The sequence below is a fragment of the Galeopterus variegatus genome, unplaced genomic scaffold (genome assembly GCF_000696425.1).
Source record: "Galeopterus variegatus unplaced genomic scaffold, G_variegatus-3.0.2 Scaffold4172, whole genome shotgun sequence".
NCBI lineage: Eukaryota > Metazoa > Chordata > Mammalia > Dermoptera > Cynocephalidae > Galeopterus > Galeopterus variegatus.
In genome coordinates this window covers 160,333-180,264 of record NW_007730283.1, presented here as the reverse complement: position 1 = coordinate 180,264, position 19,932 = coordinate 160,333, and the positions used below count along the sequence as shown (strand labels likewise).

General features: G+C 58.2%; 4 protein-coding genes across 4 annotated transcripts in view; 2 read left to right on the top strand and 2 right to left on the bottom strand.

Moving 5' to 3' along the window:
• Positions 1-5,567, bottom strand: part of LOC103602498 (zinc finger RNA-binding protein 2-like) — an 8,801-nt gene extending 3,234 nt beyond the window's left edge. The window contains 6 exon segments of the mRNA XM_008586910.1: positions 1,716-1,850; positions 2,174-2,256; positions 3,124-3,323; positions 3,717-3,852; positions 3,905-4,036; positions 5,472-5,567. Coding sequence (XP_008585132.1) covers positions 1,716-1,850; positions 2,174-2,256; positions 3,124-3,323; positions 3,717-3,852; positions 3,905-4,036; positions 5,472-5,567 — 782 coding nt within the window.
• A 99-nt stretch (positions 5,568-5,666) lies between these two features.
• NDUFA11 (NADH dehydrogenase (ubiquinone) 1 alpha subcomplex, 11, 14.7kDa) lies at positions 5,667-12,474 on the bottom strand. The gene is made up of 4 exons (XM_008586909.1): positions 12,281-12,474; positions 7,909-8,001; positions 7,427-7,549; positions 5,667-5,847 (listed from the first exon to the last, which is right to left on the bottom strand). The coding sequence occupies exons 1-4, from the start codon at positions 12,375-12,377 to the stop codon at positions 5,735-5,737; spliced, it is 426 nt and encodes a 141-aa protein (XP_008585131.1). The 5' UTR covers positions 12,378-12,474; the 3' UTR covers positions 5,667-5,734.
• A 1,107-nt stretch (positions 12,475-13,581) lies between these two features.
• On the top strand, positions 13,582-16,377 carry VMAC (vimentin-type intermediate filament associated coiled-coil protein). Its single transcript, XM_008586907.1, has 2 exons — positions 13,582-13,772; positions 15,009-16,377. Exons 1-2 carry the CDS (start codon positions 13,582-13,584, stop codon positions 15,325-15,327), a joined length of 510 nt encoding a protein of 169 aa, XP_008585129.1. The 3' UTR covers positions 15,328-16,377.
• Positions 16,378-18,549: 2,172 nt separating this feature from the next.
• Positions 18,550-19,920, top strand: CAPS (calcyphosine). Its single transcript, XM_008586906.1, has 5 exons — positions 18,550-18,747; positions 18,849-18,955; positions 19,029-19,206; positions 19,405-19,611; positions 19,695-19,920. The coding sequence occupies exons 2-5, from the start codon at positions 18,873-18,875 to the stop codon at positions 19,794-19,796; spliced, it is 570 nt and encodes a 189-aa protein (XP_008585128.1). The 5' UTR covers positions 18,550-18,747; positions 18,849-18,872; the 3' UTR covers positions 19,797-19,920.
• Positions 19,921-19,932: the final 12 nt, after the last annotated feature.

Here is a 19,932-nt window from a genome sequence, read left to right as displayed (position 1 = left end):
GATCTTTTGAATTCTAAAACCTGAGTGTGTTTTATCTATTGAAAGAAAAAAAAAAAAAAAACCTGTAAAATATATTCCAGAAAGACTGCTGTGAAAAAAAAAAAGTGAAATAAGAGTTTGAATGGGTTTTACAAAGAGGGGTCTGTGGGCCTTCGGCTGGGCCAGCGCTCTCCCTCGGGCCCCTGGAGCCTCGGTCTTGGCCTGGCTCACACCTGTCCTGCTCTGGTTCAGTGACTGTTCAGAGCCCAGCAGGGGCTCCTGTAGGTGAGGCGTGGGCTGGGCTGGGGCCAGGCCTGATTGAGCCCTTCGTGGCTCTGGCAGACCACCCAGTATTCTGGGAAGACCCCGGGGGTCTTGGCTGGCTCCTGCGAGGGCCCCGTGTGTGCCAGCGGTGGGGCTGGGGGCCAAGCCAAGACTCTCTCGGAACCCAAACTCCAAGGAGGACCACAGTGAGCGGAGGGAGAGTGACTGGGGGGGGGCGTGGGCTGCTCTGTGCCTCAGTTTCCCCATGATGAAATCGCTCTCTGCCTGGGTAGCCCTTGTGGGGGCAGGGGATGACCTGTGACCAGGGAACTGGGGGTTCTACTGGGTTCTGAGCCTTGGATTTCAAACCAGGTAGGGTGATGGGGTGCAAGTCCCCACTCCCCCCACTTTTGGACTAATCCAGCTTTGGGCTGTGCGTCTGGGGCCTCCCACCAGGATGCAGCCAGAAGAGCCTCAGGTCTTCTTTCCTAAGACCCCCTCCCTCCAGTCTACTCTCTGCTTCCTCTGCCTCCCCCTCTGCTCTGAAGGGGACCCGGTGGGTGCAGTGATGTGGAACCCCGTCACTCAGGGCCTGGGCCTCCTTGAGCAGTCTTTCTGGGGGTGCCCAGATAGGCTAGCGCTGCTCCTGAGGGGGGTCTTAGCCAGGACAAGGTCACTTCATCCCACCACATCGGCCTCTTGGCCATTATGGGGGTGCGCCCACCTCATTCCAACCTCGGGGCCTTTGTACTTCTGTCCCCTCTGCCTGGAACACGCTTCCTCCACAGTCCCCCAAGGCTGGCTGCTTCTGGTCCTTCACGTCTCTCCCTGACTGACCTCACCCCTTTCATACCATCCTGGTTTTCTCTTTCAAGCATAGTCTGGGTAAAACACTATTTTTTTTGGTGGCTGGCCGGTACAAGGATCCGAACCCATGACCTTGGGGGTTGTAAGGCTGCACTTTAACCGAGCTAACCGGCCAGCCCAAAGAATTTTTTTAAAAAAACCATTTAATTTAATTATTATTTTGGCTGGTACGGGGGACCCAAACCTGTGAGCTTGGTGTTAAAGGCTGCACTCTAACCAACTATGCCAACCGGCCAGCCCGGGCAAAGCACCTGTCTGTTCACTTGGCTCATTTTGTCTATTTCACACTCCAGTTCAGACTGTGAGTTCCAGGAAGGTGGGGACCTCGTCAGTCTTGTTTGCTGATGTGACACTGAGCCCGAGACTATACCTGACACATGTAGGTGCTCAATAAATATGTGTTAAATGAATTCTGAGAGTCTGGACTTGAAACTCTCAGGTCTGGATGGTTTCCCTCCCCCGCCTTCCCATCCCCCACTCTAATCATCTTCCAATGGGCAGAGAATGAGAGGACCCCCGACCCCACCCAGAGCCCACACCCAGGCAAGTGGGAGCCATGTTGGGCTGAGGGCAGAGGAGGGATGGGACCTGACTCAGGTGCTCACACGCGCCCCGTGGCTGCGGTGGGGAGGGCAGACTGTAGGGGACGAGGGTAGGAGCCTGAGGACCAAGATGGAGTCCGCTGTGTTGGTCCAGGTGGGCAATGCTGGGGCTGGATCAGGGGCAGATCCGGGTAGATCCTGAAGGCAGGGGGNCAGGTGGGCAATGCTGGGGCTGGATCAGGGGCAGATCCGGGTAGATCCTGAAGGCAGGGGGTCTCTTGAGGGGGTAAGAGGGTAAGGACCAGCCCCTCAGTCCTAGCAGGGGCAAGCCTCAGCCCCACGGGCCTTCTCAATAGCCCTGCATGTCCTACCCCTGATGGTGTCGAACACATTTACAGGAACCCCCAGCCCACATTCAACCTTTTTCTGGGGGGCAGCTGGCTGGTACGGGAATCCAAACCCTTAACCTTGGTGTTAGAACACTGGGCTCAACCGAGCTAACAGGCAAGGCTCAACCTAACTTTTTAGAGGACTTGGTGCCAGGTGGGCAATGCTGGGGCTGGATCAGGGGCAGATCCGGGTAGATCCTGAAGGCAGGGGGCCTCTTGAGGGGGTAAGAGGGTAAGGACCAGCCCCTCAGTCCTAGCAGGGGCAAGCCTCAGCCCCACGGGCCTTCTCAATAGCCCCGCATGTCCTACCCCTGATGGTGTCGAACACATTTACAGGAACCCCCAGCCCACATTCAACCTTTTTCTGGGGGGCAGCTGGCTGGTACGGGGATCCAAACCCTTAACCTTGGTGTTAGAACACTGGGCTCAACCGAGCTAACAGGCAAGGCTCAACCTAACTTTTTAGAGGACTTGGTGGGGTATCATTTTGCTCTTGACATCACTTGGCCATCGTGAGAACACCCCCCTTTCCACATTGGGCTGTTTTTGTTCTGATCACCATGACCATTTGTGAAATCTAAGAACTTACGTGTTGTTCCCAATAATAACCAATAATAGTAAAAGAAGTAACGCTGAGTGCCTGCTACGTTGCAGGCCCTGGAAAGTCACCTGCTTTCTGGGCCTCAGTTTCCTCATCTGTACAGCAGGACTAACACGCGTAATAGCACTCACATAGAGCTGTTGTGAGGATTAAATGAGCCTTTAAAATAATAACCTGGCAGGTGGGAAGGGCTTGGTGGTTTCCCCGTTTTGTCTCGCTGACATTTTCTTTGTTCGCAGAGAGCTCAGAGACCCTTGGTGGGGCCCCAGTCAGCTGCAATCCAGCCACATTCTTGCAGCCTTGTGCCCAAAGGGGTCATGTGCCTCCAGGGCTGGGTTCTTGGGGAGCCTGTGCCCCACAACTCCCCAATACCTGCCTGTGGCCAGGAGGCCCTTTATTGCTCCCTGGTTCTGCCCTGTCACCCACACCAGGCCTTTGCTCCTGCTGTGTCTGGAGCCTGTGCCCCACAACTCCCCAATACCTGCCTGTGGCCAGGAGGCCCTTTATTGCTCCCCGGTTCTGCCCTGTCACCCACACCAGGCCTTTGCTCCTGCTGTGTCCTCTGCCTGGGCTGCTCATCCCTCCTGGACACATCTGGAAAAGCTTCCTCCTCCAGGAAGCCCTCCTTGCCATCCTCAGGGAGGCCTTTGCTCTCCTGTATTCCAGCCCTGACTGCTTGGGCTGGGAAGGGCCAAGTCAAGCTTGAGGGAAACTCCAGAAGGGTCCTCTGCTGCCCCATGCACGGGCTGCTGGGGCAGAGGGGTGGGGAGGGGGACTGGATGTTCCGGACAGGGGCCCTCCTTACAGGGGCCTGCGTGTGGGGTGGGCATGACATCAGTCCCTCATGACCTAGTAAATGTTTATGGGCAAAGGGGCCTGGGTTTTGGGGCTCCCTGGAGCCCAGCGAGCAGGCATCCCTTCCTGCCTCACTCCGGGGGGCCTGGCAGGCCTGCTCCAGCTCTGGCGGCCGGCCCAGAAATGAATGGGTGGGCGGCGAGCACAGCCCCTGGTCTGAGCTGCCACTCCCTCAAATGCAGAGGGGAAACTGAGGCTGGGAGGTGGGAAGGGGTTTACTGGCTTTGAACTTCCCTTCTTCCCCTCCCTGGGCCTCAGCTTGCACATCTTTGAAAGGGGGCCGTGAGATCTGGTTTGGGGTTTGGGCTCCACAAGAGCCAGGAGGGCTGGGGGAGGGTGTGCAGGAGGCAGAGGCCTGGACAGGTGGTGGTGCAGGGCCGAGAAGTGACCTCTGTGGGGCTTTGGACAAGTTCCTTCCCCTGTCCCTCAGTGTCCTCAGACAGAGATTATGGGCTATACTGTCTACTCTTGGAACCTGTCACCTCCCGGTTGCCACGGGCAGGATGGACGGGAGGGAAAGGAGGTGAGGCGAAAGTGAACTGCAGGGAGGAGGGATGGAATCCAACTCCTCCGTGGCCATCACAGGGCCCGTCAGGTCAAGCCGTGGTGGGCTCTGCCCTCTGCAGGCCACAGTGGGGACAGACAGGGCTGGTGCAGGAACTGCAGGGATGGGGCACCTGCCGAGTGTGCTCTTCCCAGGCTGGAACTTTCCTCATGGAACCTCTCTGAGGAAGGAGCCATCATTCCCACCTGCCAGGCGGGACAGCTGAGGCTCGTGGGGGGCCTCCGTTGTCCTAGAGTGGGGAAAGGATCAACCGCTGGGATTCGAACCCAGGGCCCTCATTTTAACGATGGCTCTATTAAGGCTTGTAGGGCTCCATCCTTCCTCAGGGAGCCCAAGTCCAGGCTCAAGCACCCAGCCCGACGTGACCCTGAGCTGGCGTCTGGCCCCCTCAGCCTGAATGTTTGTGGACATCTGTGCCAGCTCCAGGGAAGATCCAGGGCAGGATGTCCGGTGTCACATGGGGCATGGAGGGGGTCCAGGGGAGGCTGGGAGGCTCGGCGTGGCAGGCGATGAGGCAGGGCGGAGGAAAGGACCTGGACTCACTATATAGGGGCAATCAAAACAAGGTGGGGGCCGCTGCCGCCGGGCGGGCCATTCTCTGGGCTCTGCACACGTTTAATTTTAGCCGCTCAGCCACTGGCTGAGTTATTACCCGGTGGACAGAGGAAGAAAGCGAAGTCTGGCTTTCAATCATGTCTAGGCCCCGTGGGGGTGCTGGCGAGGAGGAAAGGAAAGGGGCGAGGCTGGACACTGGTGAGGAGGGGGTGCAAAGGCCACCACTGGCCCTGCCTGCCCCTGCTGTCCCCACCCAGAGCCAGCCAGCCCCCTGCCTGGCCAAGCACAGCTCTGCTCCCGGGTTGGGGCCTGGAGAGCCCTAATTTATGGGCCGCTGCGGTGAGTCGGGGCTTGCCGGGCCTTCCTCTCTGGCTGCCAGGAAGCACCGAGCCAGCTCCAGAGGAGCCAGGGCCCCGCCAGCATCCCGGTGCCACCTAAATCACTCGGCCTGACAGGCTGCGGGTGAGGACCATGCGTCTCTCCCTGGTCACCACCGCTGACCCCTCACCTGGCCGGGCCAACAGGGTCCTGTCCCATTACACCCCAGCCCCAGTGGCTTCTGGTGACCTGCCCGATGGGAATGAGGCTTCCAGGCCAGGCCGTCCCAGACTCTCTGCTCCAACGCCCAGGAATTTGGAGCTGGGGCCGTGTTTTCCACATGCTCTTGGCTTCGGGGACAGGCCCAGAGAGCGGATGGCCCACAACCTGCAGGGGGGGTCATGGCCAGAGCTGAGGAAAGGGCTGTGGGCTGCCAGGCCCAGTTTCTACTCACTCGGTGGCCCCTCGCATGCTCCCACCCTATCCTGAGAACTGGGGGAGGTAAGGTGACCGGGTGTGTCCTGGCCAAGGCTCACCTCCCAGGCTAGAAGCCTGCTGCCCTCTCTTGTCTGCAGGGCCACTCTGGCGCCCTTGGTCCTGTCGAGAACAAGAGCTGGGATGACAGGGGACATGTGTGCCGGGCCTTATCTTTCTCACTTCCTCCCAGATCTGCCCTGAGCCTCCCTTGCTGGCTGGTGCGATGCTGTCACAAGCTGTCAGGGACACTTACGCACACATAGACACAGAATTTATTTCTAGATGCATTTTGGCCTGCTGAGATCCCGGCGGAGGGCAGGGCTCACACCTTGGGTTTCGCGAACAGCTCCCAGCCCTCCAGCTGGCCCATCTTGAACAAAGCGGCAGCGGCGCCCATGTACACGCAGCTGGTGGCGGCGACCCCATAGCTGTGAGCTGCAGAGTAGGAGAGAGAGTGATGTCAAACAGGTGGGGACTTGGCCTGTGCCCACCCCAGGAGCTGGTCCGAGACCCCCAAGAGCTACTTCCGCCTTCGAGATTTGCTTTGCTCCACCTGGGCTACGGGCTCTTCAGGGATGAAGTCACTCAACCCAAACAGGTGGGGACTTGGCCTGTGCCCACCCCAGGAGCTGGTCCGAGACCCCCAAGAGCTACCTCCGCCTTCGAGATTTGCTTTGCTCCACCTGGGCTACGGGCGCTTCAGGGATGAAGTCACTCAACCTTCCAACAAACTCGGGAGGGGTGTGAGACTTCGGAGATGGGGAAACTGAGGCACACAGGGAGGCTTGAGCCCAGTCCCTTTGTGGCAGGAACTCAGGCTGTCGGGTTCTCACCACTGCTGCCCTGGCTCTGGACTCTGGGCTCTGGAACTGCTGGGTGTCCCAGCCAGGGCTGGGCCAAGTGTCAAATCTAGACCTTGGCTTGCCCCCAGCCTCCAACCAATTCTGGTGGGAGCTGGGGAGGGGGAGGGCCTCTCCAAGGTCTTGACACAAAGGCAGCAGCGATGGCATGGGCTTCCTTCCCCGGCACCCTCTCTCTCTTCCCCACTGGAACCCGCCACAAAACACAAGGGTTGGCAGGCTGGGGGCACCGACCCTGGAGCCTGGGCCCAGGGGAGGAGCAGGAGCAGCACCCACTGCTTGTCGTAGGAGGGTTCCCTTGTGCCAGGCTGGCCTGGGACCTGGCCCTGGCTCCCACCAGGGCTGCACCTTTTGCTGGCTGCTGAGAAGACCACTTGCTCCAGTGTGACCTCAGGCCACCTGAACCCCTTCCCTGAGCCTCAGTTCCTGAATCTGTAAAGTGGGGGTGGTGAGAGCAGCTTCCTACAAGGCTCTGGGTCTGGCCCGGTTCTGGACACCAGGAGAGGGACGGCAGTGTGAGGACCCCCACCTCCTCTCTGTGCTCACAGGCTAGGGGTGGAGACGGGCACTGACAAGGCGTGGCAGACAGGAGGGGGTGTGGAGTGAGGACGGTGGGGGTGCTAGATTGTACACAGGGTGGCTGTGACAGTGAGGGGGAGCCATGCTGACATTTGGGGGAAGAGCGTCCCAGGCAGAGGGCACAGCCAATGCAAAGGCCCTGGGGCAGGACCGAGCTTGGTGTGCTGGAGGAACAGCGAGGGGGCCGTGTGGCTGAAACAGAGTGAGCGAGGGGGGGTGGGGAGAGGCGACAGGGCAGGCAGGGAGGGGACAGAGCAGGTTGTGCAGTATCCTGCAGGCTGAGCCGAGTGCTGTGGGGAGCTGTGGGGAGCAGTCGGGGGCAGGAAGGCCTAGCGTGGTGGGCATGCAGTAGGTGCTTAGCAGCAACTGCAGTTGTGATCACTGAACTGGCTGGTGTTAAAGGACGCAGGGAGGCTTCGCAGCGACCGCCCTGTTGGGGCAGTGCTCTGTGCACCCCGGCCTCTGCTGGCTCCCCATCCTGGATGGAGCAGAGAGGGTAGAGGATCCGTGGGTCAGCGGAGATCAAGGGTCATTGTACAGGTCCAGGAGGGGGAGGGTTGGGGGAGCCCACTCACTGCGTGCTCCCAGCGTCAGTCCTCCGGCGCAGCCACCAATGAAATAATTCAGGGGGTCATCGGGCTTCTCACGGACCTGGGCGCTGACGCAGGATGTGAGGCCAAACATGGCTCCGATGGCAGCTGCAGGGGTAGATGGGAGGCACGGGCACTGAGTCGGACCCAGAGAGGGCCTCAGTAGAGCACCCTGGGCACTCACTGCCAGAGGGGGCCGAAGCGTCCAGTTTGGATGGAGACAGACGCCACCAGTCAGCTAGCTGCTGCCCTTCTGGGCATCGTGCTCCCAGCCCCGGAGCTGGTCTCCTGGTGTGTGTCCCCGATAAAGGATCATCCTCTTTCCCCGTGGATGCTGGCAGAGAGCTGAGGTAGCCCTGGAACATGCTCCGAGAGCTGGGGCAAGTGATGGGGGCCAGGGCAGTGCCAGGAGAGCCCCCCAAAGGAGTTAAGACACCCCCAGCCTTGCCTGGCCCCACCTGGCTCACCTGCAGTAAACGTGTATCGTCCCACCCTGGCCACTCCCTCGAGGATGGAGTCCGCGGGGTTGAGTGCGATACTGTAAGCAGAGACGGTCAGGCCTGTGGACAGAGGGGACAGAGTCGGCTCAGACACTGGCCACCTGGTTGCTCTCTCTCCCTGGGTCCTCACAATTTCCCCCAGGCAGCTTGGGCACCGGCTCTCTTTGCCCAGGGCCTTATAGCTGCTGAGCGGCAGAGCTGGATTCGAACCTGGGTCCACCGCTCCAAAGCCTAGGCTCTTCCTCCCGACTCACCCCCAGGCCTCCGCCCTGCTAGACTACATGTTCTCAAGGCCTGGTCCATGCCAGCTCCTGCAGGACACCCGCCTTCAGCACAGCACCAGCCAGCAGAGGTAAGGACTGTCCACACTGTGGGCATGACACAAGGCCCTGGAGCCATGCGCCACCAGCTCAGACACCACAGTGGCCTGCAGGCCCCGACTCTGGGCTCCCATCAATGGCTCTATTCTCTTGTGGGGCCCGGGGCTCCTCAGCCTAATCCCCCTTGGCAAACAAGGCCCTGGAGCCATGCGCCACCAGCTCAGACACCACAGTGGCCTGCAGGCCCCGACTCCGGGCTCCCATCAATGGCTCTATTCTCTTGTGGGGCCCGGGGCTCCTCAGCCTAATCCCCCTTGGCAGAGGCTCTGCTTCCGGGCTGCCAACGCCTCCTCCTTGCCACTCCTGGGCCCCTCTCTGCTCCGGCAGCTCGGGCCCGGGCCTGTCCCCCACACCTGGCTGACTTGGCTGCCGTCCATGCCCGCTCGGCCTTGCCACTCTGGTCAGCTTTTTTATCCCTCCCATCTCCCCCGCTGCCCTGCGCTGATGCTGGCTTTTCTGCATGAGGGGCAGGGCCTGGAGCCTCATCCTGGCCCACCAGCCCAGCCGGGAGCCTGGGGCACCCTGAGTAAAGCGGGGCAGGCCCTGGGCCACCTCCCCGCCTCCTGCCCCCCAGCCCCTCTACGGTGGCTGGCAGAATAAGACTCGCTGGCTGCTTATCACCGAGGAACAGGCTCCCCCATCCTCCAGCCAACCCCACTCAGGGAGGAGAAGCACCCTTCCTCTCCTACAGCACCCTCAATGTGGTCCAGTTGCTGTACAGACCTCCTGGGGCCAGCCCATCCCAGAGAAAACAACTTGCCACGGGTGGGCGACAAGGGCAGCCCTTGCCCTTGCCCTCAGGACCTGATGGGCTCAGCCTTGCTATGCCCCCTGCAACACTTCGGGGAAGTGAGGGGACCTCAGAGAGGTTAAGTGAGCCTGGAAGCCAGGTTGAGTCTGACCCAAGCTCACGTGCAACCCTTCATGATGTCTCCAGGGAAGTGGGCTGTACCCCAGTTCCCCAACCTCCAAATTTATGGGGCCTTCCAGGCTGAGCAGCACCATCCCCCCGCCCCCAGCCCCTGCCATAGCCTTGGCTGGGACTCAGCTCAGGCTGGTTCTGTCCCACGGGAGCCTCTGGGGGCACTGCTCACATCTGGCAGTGGTGCTCATCTACAGAACGATCCTGAGGAGAGCCAAGACTGCTCCCCCACTGCACAGATGGGGAAACTGAGGCCCAGGGATAGGGGTAAAGAGCTGCATATGGGTAAGGAGTGCTTTGCGGATCTTGTTTCTCCCAATCCCATGACAAAGCTTAGGATCCCTAAGTGAAGTGCTGGGGCCATGGCGTGGGTGAGGGCAGCCTTGTCCAGGGTCAGGGGTGGGAGTCTGGTCCGGGGCTCCCTCCAGCCCTCACCTCATGCCCCCTGCCCCGCAAGCTGCCATCCTCAGTCGCTTTGGCTCACACACGCACACACCCCAGCTCATAAAGATTCTTAATCAGATTCCCAGCCCACCTGGGACCTAGGAGTCCCAGTCCAGGGCTGAGCAGCCACAAGGGTCTTTTAACCCTCTTGCCCACCGAAGGGGAACCACTGACATGATTCAGTGATGGCTTCTGGACCCAGTCACAGAATGACACCTGGGGGGAAACTTACTGACCTCACCCCCACAGGCCAGTGGTTCCAGCCCAGGGACACCCAGGTTACAGAACATGCCTGACATGGCGAATGCCCCCACCAGCCTATGTCCCCTCCAAAGTCCTTGAACTGGGAGCGGATGCTCCAGGCCCCCTGATTATCCTGTAGAATCCAAAAGCCCCACCCCAGCTCTTCCCCAGAGATCATTCAATATGGTGACTCACCAGACCCACCCCTCCAGGAGTCCCCCAAGCACAAGGATCTCTACTGGCTCGGACCTTTCCACAGCCCCCCGTTGCCCTTCAAAAGCCATCCCCCATCACCCTGATGCCGCCTGCTGCTGGCTCCCTCTGAGCCTCCCACAGTGACCTTCCAGACGCAGTGAGCATTCATTCATTCATTCATTCAGTTACTGCCATTCATTCGCTTGTTCTTCACAGTGTGCCCACAAGGTGCCTTGCTGGGCACTCATTCATTCCCAAAGTTACTGAGTACCCACAAGGTGCCGCATTCATTCACTCACTCAATTACTGTATGTCCAAAAGGTGCTTCATTCATTCATTCATTTGTCCATTCATTCACAGTTATGTGTCCACAGGTGCCAGACTTCGCTGAAAGTACAGGCTCCCTGCTGTCCAGGGGTGCACCATCTCAGGGAAGCAGACACGAAACAAGTTACCTCCCTCAGGTGAGGAGTGGGGGTGGCAGGGAATGAAGAGGGGTTGGGGCAGTAAGAAGCACATTTAAGCCAAGGCGTGTATGTTGAGTGGAGTTGGCCAGTGAAAAATTCAGGGAATGTGAGCAACACAGTGTAACACTGAAAGCCCCCTGGGCACCATGGAGGGCTCATGGAAGAGAGTGACCACCCCGAAATCTGACTCCCTTGGCAACTCCCTGACATGGCACCTCTGTCAAAGGTTCCTACCCCACCCAGCAAGACTCTCAGCAAGGCCCCCAGAGTCTTCTTACTCAGCAGCACCCCACACCCAAGACAAGCTCAGTCTCCCCCAAAAGCCTCCCGAGACTTCAGTCCATCCTACAGCGTGTGCATGTGTGAGCACGGGCACGTGCTCCTTCTAACACAAACACCAATGCTCATGTCTTTCTCGTTTCCACATCCACCTCTCAAAACCCCCCTGAAGGCCCTGCATGCCCCTCAGGTCATTCTCTCCTGCTTTAATTTCCCCTGAAATACACCTATGATCCCCCACAAAAAAAGCTTTGTCAAAATTTCCCTCAGTGTCTCCCCTTAAGAATTCTCCAGAATAACTTCCCCTGTGTGACACCCCAACACTGCCCGGCTCTGAGGCTCTATAAGTGCTCCCCATAGACCTATCAGACCCTATCACACACCCTGGACTCTCTCAAAAACCCATCATTCATGCCCACTCCACATAATCCCATCCCTGGGACTCCCCCTTCAGCCGTTTCTCCTGAAGACTGTCCATAAGGAGCCCACGGGAACATTCCTTGTCTCAGAGACCCCTAGGGGCACGTCAGCAGGCTGGCTCCAAATGACCCCAAGGCAGTTAGCAAACCTCTCCACACCCACTTCAGTTCCCATCTCCGAGACATGAAGATAATAATGATCAGTCTTATTAAATACGCAGAAAATGATGCCTCCCAGTGGAGACTCTGCCAGGCCCTGTTTCAGATGCTGAAGACAGGGAGGTGACCAAAACCGTCATATCTACTCCTCAGGGAGACGGAGAATTAAAGGAGACTGGAAGGAGCCAGATTCTGGGGTCTTCCATATAGGGGAATGACAGGGCTGTGGGTCCCCTCATGACCCCCCAAGGTTACCCTTATAGTAGCTCCTGACCTCCTTCACCTAGGGCCCCTCTGGTGGCCCCAATAAAAGCTTCAGATGTCCCTGCCCACCCAGCAACTCTTGACCCTAGAAAGACCTCATTCCACTCCAAAACTTTCTCAAACTTTTGTACCCCCACAGACGCCCCCAAACGACCCATGACCCCCTAAATCTCAAACTTACCCCGTTGGCAAGTCTCCGGACTCCCTCGTTTCTTCGATCCCGTTAAGGGCCCTGCCTCACTCCACAACCTCCCGGAGCCTGGTGATCACTCCACCAAATCCCTTCACGCCCCCCTCCCCGACCCCAGCACCCAGGGACCGCCTCTGACGACCCCAGTGACCAACTTGTCACATGTACCAATACCTCCCGGTGCCCTCCAACCCTGCCTGACACTCCCCTCCACCGCCTACCTCACACGAGAGCCCCCCGTGGCCGCCCCAGACACCCCGGTGACGACCACATGCCACCCCGCGAGATTCCCAGGCCCCCGTGACCCACTGAGACAGCCCCCAGTGACCCTATGACCTCCCTGCGCTCTCCGCCCTCGGCGCCTGGGTGACGCTCACCGACGGCGCCGCCGATACCGGTGCTGACGTAGGCTTTGCGGTGGCACTCGGTGCCTTCGGGGATGTCACTGTAATGTTGAAAAAGCCTTCGCGCCATGGCCGCGCACCCCGCGCCCCGCACGGAGGACCCCTCCGGCTCTGCGCCACCAAGGGCAGCCTCCGCTGGCTCTCGCGAGACTTCCGGGTGGCGCGCGCAGCCTCCTGGGAGGACGGGCCGGCAACAAGAGCGCAACTTTATTGAGCGCCAGGGACATGGACACGGGTCTCGCGCACGGGCCGGGAGCGAGCCTGGCGTAAGGGAGCTGCCCCGGGACTATTCCTGGAGGGGGAAACTGAGGCCGACCGCTCTCAGTGAAGACAGGTTTCGCTGGTCCCAGCTCGGGGATCGTTTGACTGCCGGGGTGGGGTCTAATCTAGAGGCGGCACTGCGACAGGTGCTAGCCTATCCGCGTGCACAGACCAGGGCGCGGGACAGGCCTCCACTCGGTAGGAGGGAGGTGTCATTATGGGGCGCGGCGTGACAGGAATATGGCCACCCCGGGAGCCAGAATCTGCACGGGGAATGCTCATGCCCTGTGGCCGGTCCCCAATCCAGAGTGAACCGCGTGCGACTATTTGGGGGCGTGACCAGGACCGGGGCGGGGCTTAACGTGAAAGTGACCAATCCCAGCGCTAGGATCTTAGCAGGCCTTGCCTGTGATCAACCTGAGGCTTGGCCCAGCCCCGCGTCGGATGAAGCAAGCGCTTGACTTGCGGTCGTGGGCGGAACCGGAGGCGTAACCTGAAACAGTATTGACCAATCCGGAGGGGCACAATGGTCTAGGGGGCGTGGCCATGCCTGGGACTGCCCCTGAAAGGTTCGTGGCCAATCACGTGGATCCGAAAGAAAAGCAGCGGGTTCTGGGGGCGTGGTCAGGCTTGTTGTTTTGCGGAGTTCGGACCAATCCTGGTGTTAACTTCTACATAAGGCGGGGCATTTCTCGAAGGTGTGGCCAATCCCGTTGCCAGGGCCTGAGCGGGGCGAGCCGCCTCGGGACAAGGATAACCTGGGGGGCGTGGCCTGCCTGGATTTTGGCCAATCTTGGAGTTTGGCCGGGCTCAGGGGCGGAGTTTCAAGGTGCCGGAAGCAGTGAGCGTATTTGGGTTTGAGAACCGCACAACCCAGGTCTGGGGGTTGGGGCCTAGAGGGGGCCGCGGTCGATAGCGCCGAGGTCCTGAGGGGCGTGGGCCGTCAGGGGGCGGGGCCTTGCCTGTTTCGGGCCGCCCAGGGGCGTGGCCGGGCCTGGGCCGCGTACGGGGCCATGTCGGTTCCGCCTGCCCTGCAGATCCGAGAGGCGAATGCACACCTGGCAGCCGTGCACCGACGCGCGGCGGAGCTGGAGGCCCGGCTGGACGCGGCGGAGCGCATGGTGCGCGCCCAGGCCGAGCGCCTGGCCCGCCACGACCAGCAGCAGCGGGCCGCCCTGGACGAGCTGGGCCGCGCCAAGGACCGGTGAGGCCCGGGGCCCGCCAGGTGGACTTCTCCGAGGAGGTGGGCGGAGGCAGAGCCGAGGCTGGAAAGGGAGAAAGGGCAGGGGGAACCGTGTGCATTCACGTGGAGGCTGGACTGCCTGTGGGATTGAAAAAAACACACCAAAAAGTCGAATTAGTCATCAGTATGTGAAGCTGAGAGATGTGCCACAAGTGTGAATTTCGAACTTCAAACAGGTCCCGCTTTCCCACAGGCAAAATTAGCTGGTACTGAGTGGTGCAAGGACCACCGACCGCCTGGCGTAGGCACTGGGAGCCCTGGTAGGTTCTTGAGCGAGGGAGGATGGGATCATATCAGCTTTTTTGAAGAGTCTTTCCAGCAGCTGAGGATTGAATGGGATCAGACAAGCGCCTAGGGAGGAGAGGGGAGCTGAGGCCCAGGTGGGAAACAATTCAGAGCTAACTGGATTCATTCATTCATATTTACTGAGCACCAATGTGCCAGGCACTGTGCGGGGCACTGGAGCACATCGGTAAGACCTACACGGCCATGCCCTTAGGGAGTTCACGGTCGGGTGGAGAGACAGACACATCACTGGCGGTTACAACATGGGGTGGTCAGGGGCTGTGATGGACGGGCACACAGAGCTCAGAGGGGGCCCAGAAGGAAGGCTTTCTGGAGGAGGAGCCATCTAAGAACAACAAATGGGAAGAGATGATTAGGAAGAGGCAACTGCAGGAAGAGTGAAAGGGAGTGATGAGGGTTGTTTCGGCTTGGGCTGCCATAACAAAAGACTATAGACTGGGTGATTTAAACAACAGAGATCTATTTCCCACAGTTCTGGAGGCTGCAAGTCTGAGAGCAGGGCACCAACATGGTCAGGGTCTACTGAGGACTCTCTTCCTGGCTTGCAGACTGCTGCTGTCTTGCTGTCTTCACGTGGTAGAGCCAGTGAGTTCTTTGGTGTCTCTTCTTATAAGAGCACTAAACCCAACCCTTGTGACATCATCTAACCCTTATTATTCCCTCCCAAAGGCTCCATTTCCAAATACCATTCCATTGGGAGTTAGGGCTTCAACATATAAATTTTGAGAAGACACGAACATTGTCCATAATAAGAGGGTACCTTAAGGCAGTGGCGAAGAGTATGGATTTTATCCCAATGGTGATGGGCAGCCTCAGGAGGGTAGGGAGCAGGGAGGAGCTAACCCTCTGGTCCCCTAGTACCTAAATTGTCCCATCTTGCCTTCCTGCCAGTGAGATTGCTGCTCTGCAGGAACAACTGCAGACCTCTGAGGCCACTGTCCACAGCCTGAAGGCCACTGTGCACCAGCGGGACAAGCTCATCCAGCAGCTGCAGCCCCGGGCCGAGCTGCTGCAGGACATCTGTCGCCGCCGGCTGCCCTTGGCTGGGCTACTGGCTGCCCTGGCTGAGGCCGAACGTCTGGGGCCCCTGCCAGCCAATGACCCAGACCACCCACTCCCTGGTGGGCCTGGTCCACCTCTTGCCAACAGCACTGGGGACGAGGGGGACAGGGACCACCTCCAGCCTGCTGTGTTTGGGACCACAGTGTGAGCCCCGAAGTACAGATTCCAGAATGAAGACTGAAGGCTCCTCTCTTTAGGGACTTCCACTGCTGTGGGTGTCCTTTGGGGTCACCAAGTGTCCTGGAGGGGACCCCATGGCAGAGTGGTAATCCTGTCCAAGTATCAAAACAAGCTAAAAAGTCAAAAGTTTTGAAACAGGCCCACAGGCCAAATGCGGATGTTTAGCTCAGACAAGTTTTGTTTTGTTAAGTTCTGTTTTGTTTTAAACTTTGAATCAATCACCCATGTTGAGAAACTGGCAATGCTTACACAAAAAAATCTGGATTTCTAGCTTCAGACTTGGCTATGCTTGCCTGGATCAGAGTCCCGGGTACACTCTGTAGCCAGGGTGTGAGTTTCCACTTGTCCTCTCCCCTTTCTTAGGTTATCCGTCTAGCCCCCAAAGCATCTGAGTTTGAGACCTCTCTTTTTTCTGTCTGGTGGAGGCAGATGGTATCAAGTTCCATATTAGTTTGAATTTTCCTTCCCCTTTTTCCCCCTGCCCTGATTCTTATTTCTCATTAAGTATCCCCCATCCTGGGGCTAAAGCTTGAACTTTTTTTTATCCCAGACCAAACTTGGGAGCTTCAAGCCTCATGCTATCTATCTTACAGTGGTTGTATGAAGACAATTTTTTAATCCTATATATTTTCCCTAACTATGTCCTTCCCTCAACCTTTAACCCAGAAGGAAGAGCAGGCTGGTGAGAAAGACTGAGATGCTGGCAACTGCGTTGCCCAGGAAGTGTGCATCCCTCAACCTTTTCCTGATGGCGGCCTGCCTCAGGACTTTGCACTGGCTGTTTCCTCTGCCTAGAATGCTCTTCCCCCTGAGCTCCACATGATTGGTCACTCAGGTCTTTTCTCAAATGCCACCTCCCCAGAGAGGCCTTTCCTGACCACCTTATCTGAAGGAATTCCTCCTCCTACCCCCAGACCTTGCCATTACCCCATTTTATTTTCCTTAACAGAACTTTTTACCATCAGAGTATAAGCTCCATAAGGGCAGGGATTTTTGTCTCTCTTGTTCTATTTTTGTTTGTCTTTTTCTTTTGGGCAGCTGGCTGGTAACAGGGATGGAACCCTGAACCTTGGTGTTAACAGCACCAGCCAGCCCTCTCTTGTTCTGTCATCAGTGCCTGATGTATTCTGGAAGCCCCAGCAGGAACAGGATGGGTCTGTGGGCCCCAAACGGAGCTGGGGCTCCCCAGCACATCTGATGAAGCCCCCCGGAGCTAGTCTAGCTTTTGTAGCAAGCAGCTATCTCCTTTTTATATCCCCTAGAGAATCTATTTTTTAATTCCCTCTTTCTATACTGTCCTTCTTGGCTTGAGACATTCAGGGCGCTTTGCTCTTTATTAAACCAGGGAAAGGAGAGAAACTCTGTGCCTTTCTGTGCCCGGCCTGGTCGGCAGCCGTCTCCCATCCTCCTTACTCAGGGAATTGCCACACCAGGAACCGCCAAGGGGCAGGGCCTGTTTCAGCCTGGAAAGGTCGGTGGCCATCCCCAGCCCTTGGGACAGCGCCACCTATCCGGCCGGCATCTTACAGGGACCCCTCAGTGCAGTAACAATGGCCCCATTTTCTACTCTGGATGAAAAAAGGGGGGCTGTTTTGTACAAAGGGAAGGCAGGCTGGGGCCTGTCTGTGCTCAAGAATAAACCGGATGATTTCTCAGCCTGGGTCCTTCATGGTTTCTTCCTGGCACGGGGGCTGGAGAAGTGGCCTTCTGTGTTTCTCGTGGCCTGGGGTGGGGCCCTGCTGGGTCTCGAGACAGGCGCTTGTGCCAGGCATTTTACACACACAATTGCATCTGATCTTCACAGCCGCCTGTGGACACAGGCCTTGCCCCCATTTTACAGCTGTGGAAAGTGAGGTCTCAGAGAAGTCATTGAAACGGCCTCAGGGTCCGGAGGGCCAGGGCCACTCCCAATTGTGGGCAGTTATTGTTGAAATTCTTACTCTCTTTTAAAAATAAGGAGATGACAGATAAAATAAGTAAAAAGAAAAAACCAAAACAAACAAACAAAAAATGAGATGACAAAACAGAGCTACAATAATTGTGGTTATATTTTACATTTTTCTATAGAAAAAACAAACTGATGCTGCATAACACTCAAAAAAACACAATGAAGTATTTCTCTGCCTACTTGAAGAATTTTGGACTGCAGGAAGTCATCAGAATTTTTGCAGCAAAATGTCACTATGGGTTCTCATACAACCAACGGTGTTACTTACACCAGCTGGGGCTTGGAACACTTGAGTCGCTTGTGATCTATGGATTGCTTTCTGACTGCAAAGGCAACACAATGGGGCTGTGTCTGAGATAAGGCCAGGCTTGGAAAAGCCTCCGATGATCCCCAGGTCTGGGCTGGTGGTGGGTCTCCAAACAAGGCTTGCTTTAAGTCCTGAGAAATCCAACCATCTCAGCTGGCAGTTACGTCCTGAGTCTCAGTCGGAGGCCCGCTGTGCCGGTGGTCTTGGTGCCTCTCGGTTTATGTTAGGGGTCAGGCTCATCTATTTGGTATCACAGTGCCCCGGGCCCACCAGCTTGTCCCGAGCGAGACCACCAAGTTGTGCTTAAGAACTGAAAACTAGGGCCGGCCCGTGGCTCACTTGGGAGAGTGCGGTGCTGACAACACCAAGGCCACAGGCTCGGATCCTGTATAGGGATGGCCGGTTAGCTCACTGGGTGAGTGTGGTGCTGACAACACCAAGCCAAGGGTTGAGATCCCCTCACCAGTCAATTAAAAAACAAAACAAAACAAAGAACAGAAAACTAACCCAACAAAATACCTGTGATGACAAAAATACCATGACTGGCTCAAGACAACAGAAGTGGCTTTGTCTCAGTTAACATGGAGATGTCCATAGGATTCGCTGTGTCTTGGCTCAGTTCTCGCTGGTTTGATGACCTCTCACTAGACATGGGTCTAGGCAGGAGGTGTTGGGGCCCCAGGACCCAGGCTGCCTTTAACCTTTTTCAATGTTGATCTCTCAGTAATTTTGTCAGCTCAGGTTTTGGCTGAGCTGCCCAATGAGGCCCAGAGAGGGGGAGGGACATGCCCTGGGTCACATGGGAATCAGGCCTCCCCCCAGGACACTTCAGCCCTTGCAGAGCTGTGGTCTGTCCCTTCTCGTGGCAGCCAGGGACGCCCACCCGGGCCTAGCTCTGTCCTAAGCCCTGACACTGTGGAGCTGGGAGTGAGTAAGCAAGACTGAGGGTGGAGAGCAGCACCAGGGACAACACAACTCTGCCCCTATCAGCCCCACCCCCCGGCGCGGTGAGAGTTACAGCTGGGGCCCCTCCCAGTCTCCAGAGCCACTGTCCCTTAGCAACAGTCTTGCCAGGCAGAACGCGCAGCCAACGCCGGGGAAAGCAGGCAGGACTCAGGACGGACAAAGGCCAGGTGAGTGAGGAAGGGCCCGTTGGCCAGGGTGGGCTTGCAGCTCCCTGCCCTGAGCCTGGCCGGCCGGCAGGGAGTTCCACCTTGACCTCTCTCCTATTCAGCTGCCCAGAGAGCCCCGACCCAGCATGGATACTGTGGACGCCACTGTGGAGAAGCTCCGGGCACAGTGCCTATCCCGAGGCGTCTCGGGCATCCAAGGCCTGGCCAGGTGAGCTGTCCCCTCGCATCTCCCCAACCCCAGCCCCAGCAATCATTGTCTAACTACACTTCTTGTCCCCCAGGTTTTTCCGCCGCCTGGACCGGGATGGGAGCCGATCCCTGGATGCGGGGGAGCTCCGGCGGGGCTTGGCTGAACTGGGGCTGGCGTTGGCCAAGGCTGAGGTGGAGGCCGTGTGCAGGCACTGGGACCGTGATGGCAGTGGGACACTGGACCTGGAGGAATTCCTGCGGGCACTGCGGGTGAGTCCTTGCCAAATGTTCTCTGAGAATGGGGTGTCTGAGGATGCTGAGACAGTGAGATGGGGAAATCACCCTTAAGAGCTACTGTGAAGGGCGCCAGCTCAGGGTGACATCCCCAGTGCTCTGCATGCACTGCCTGGTGGGGGCTGGGGACCTCTGCCACCTTCTACCCCTGGTTACCGCCTCTCCCCTCCCCAGCCCCCCATGTCCCAGGCCCGCGAGGCGGTCATTGCAGCTGCATTCACCAAGCTGGACCGCAGCGGAGACGGTGTGGTGACTGTGGATGACCTCCGTGGGGTGTACAGTGGCCGTGCCCATCCCAAGGTGCGCAGTGGGGAGTGGACTGAGGAGGAGGTGCTCTGCCGCTTCCTGGACAACTTCGACTCCTCTGAGAAGGATGGGCAGGTAGGTGGCTGCATGGTGCCCCACCCATCCCGAGGCAACCCCCCCCAGCAGCCGGGTCCCCCTCACAGCCCATGTGCCTCTAGGTCACACTGGCAGAATTCCAGGACTACTACAGTGGCGTGAGTGCTTCTGTGGACACAGATGAGGAGTTCGTGGCCATGATGACCAGTGCCTGGCAGCTCTGAGCAGTGCCCATGCACTCAGCTGGTGTCGCCGGAGCTACTGTAGGACCCCCTGCCCAGCACAAGTCAGGGCCCTCTTACCTGCGCTCCGGTTGAGCAGGCAGGCACACAGCAGAAACATGGCGGGGGGGGGGGGGGG

Coding starts and splice junctions, on each gene's coding strand:
- VMAC (XM_008586907.1), top strand. CDS start 13,582: ATGTCGGTTCCGCCTGCCCTGCAGATCCGAGAGGCGAATGCACACCTG. Junction 13,773..15,008: donor CTGGGCCGCGCCAAGGACCG/GTGAGGCCCGGG, acceptor CCTTCCTGCCAG/TGAGATTGCTGCTCTGCAGG.
- NDUFA11 (XM_008586909.1), bottom strand. CDS start 12,377: ATGGCGCGAAGGCTTTTTCAACATTACAGTGACATCCCCGAAGGCACC. Junction 8,002..12,280: donor CGGTATCGGCGGCGCCGTCG/GTGAGCGTCACC, acceptor CTCTGTCCACAG/GCCTGACCGTCTCTGCTTAC. Junction 7,550..7,908: donor ACGATACACGTTTACTGCAG/GTGAGCCAGGTG, acceptor CTACCCCTGCAG/CTGCCATCGGAGCCATGTTT.
- CAPS (XM_008586906.1), top strand. CDS start 18,873: ATGGATACTGTGGACGCCACTGTGGAGAAGCTCCGGGCACAGTGCCTA. Junction 18,956..19,028: donor GGCATCCAAGGCCTGGCCAG/GTGAGCTGTCCC, acceptor CTTGTCCCCCAG/GTTTTTCCGCCGCCTGGACC. Junction 19,612..19,694: donor CCTCTGAGAAGGATGGGCAG/GTAGGTGGCTGC, acceptor ATGTGCCTCTAG/GTCACACTGGCAGAATTCCA.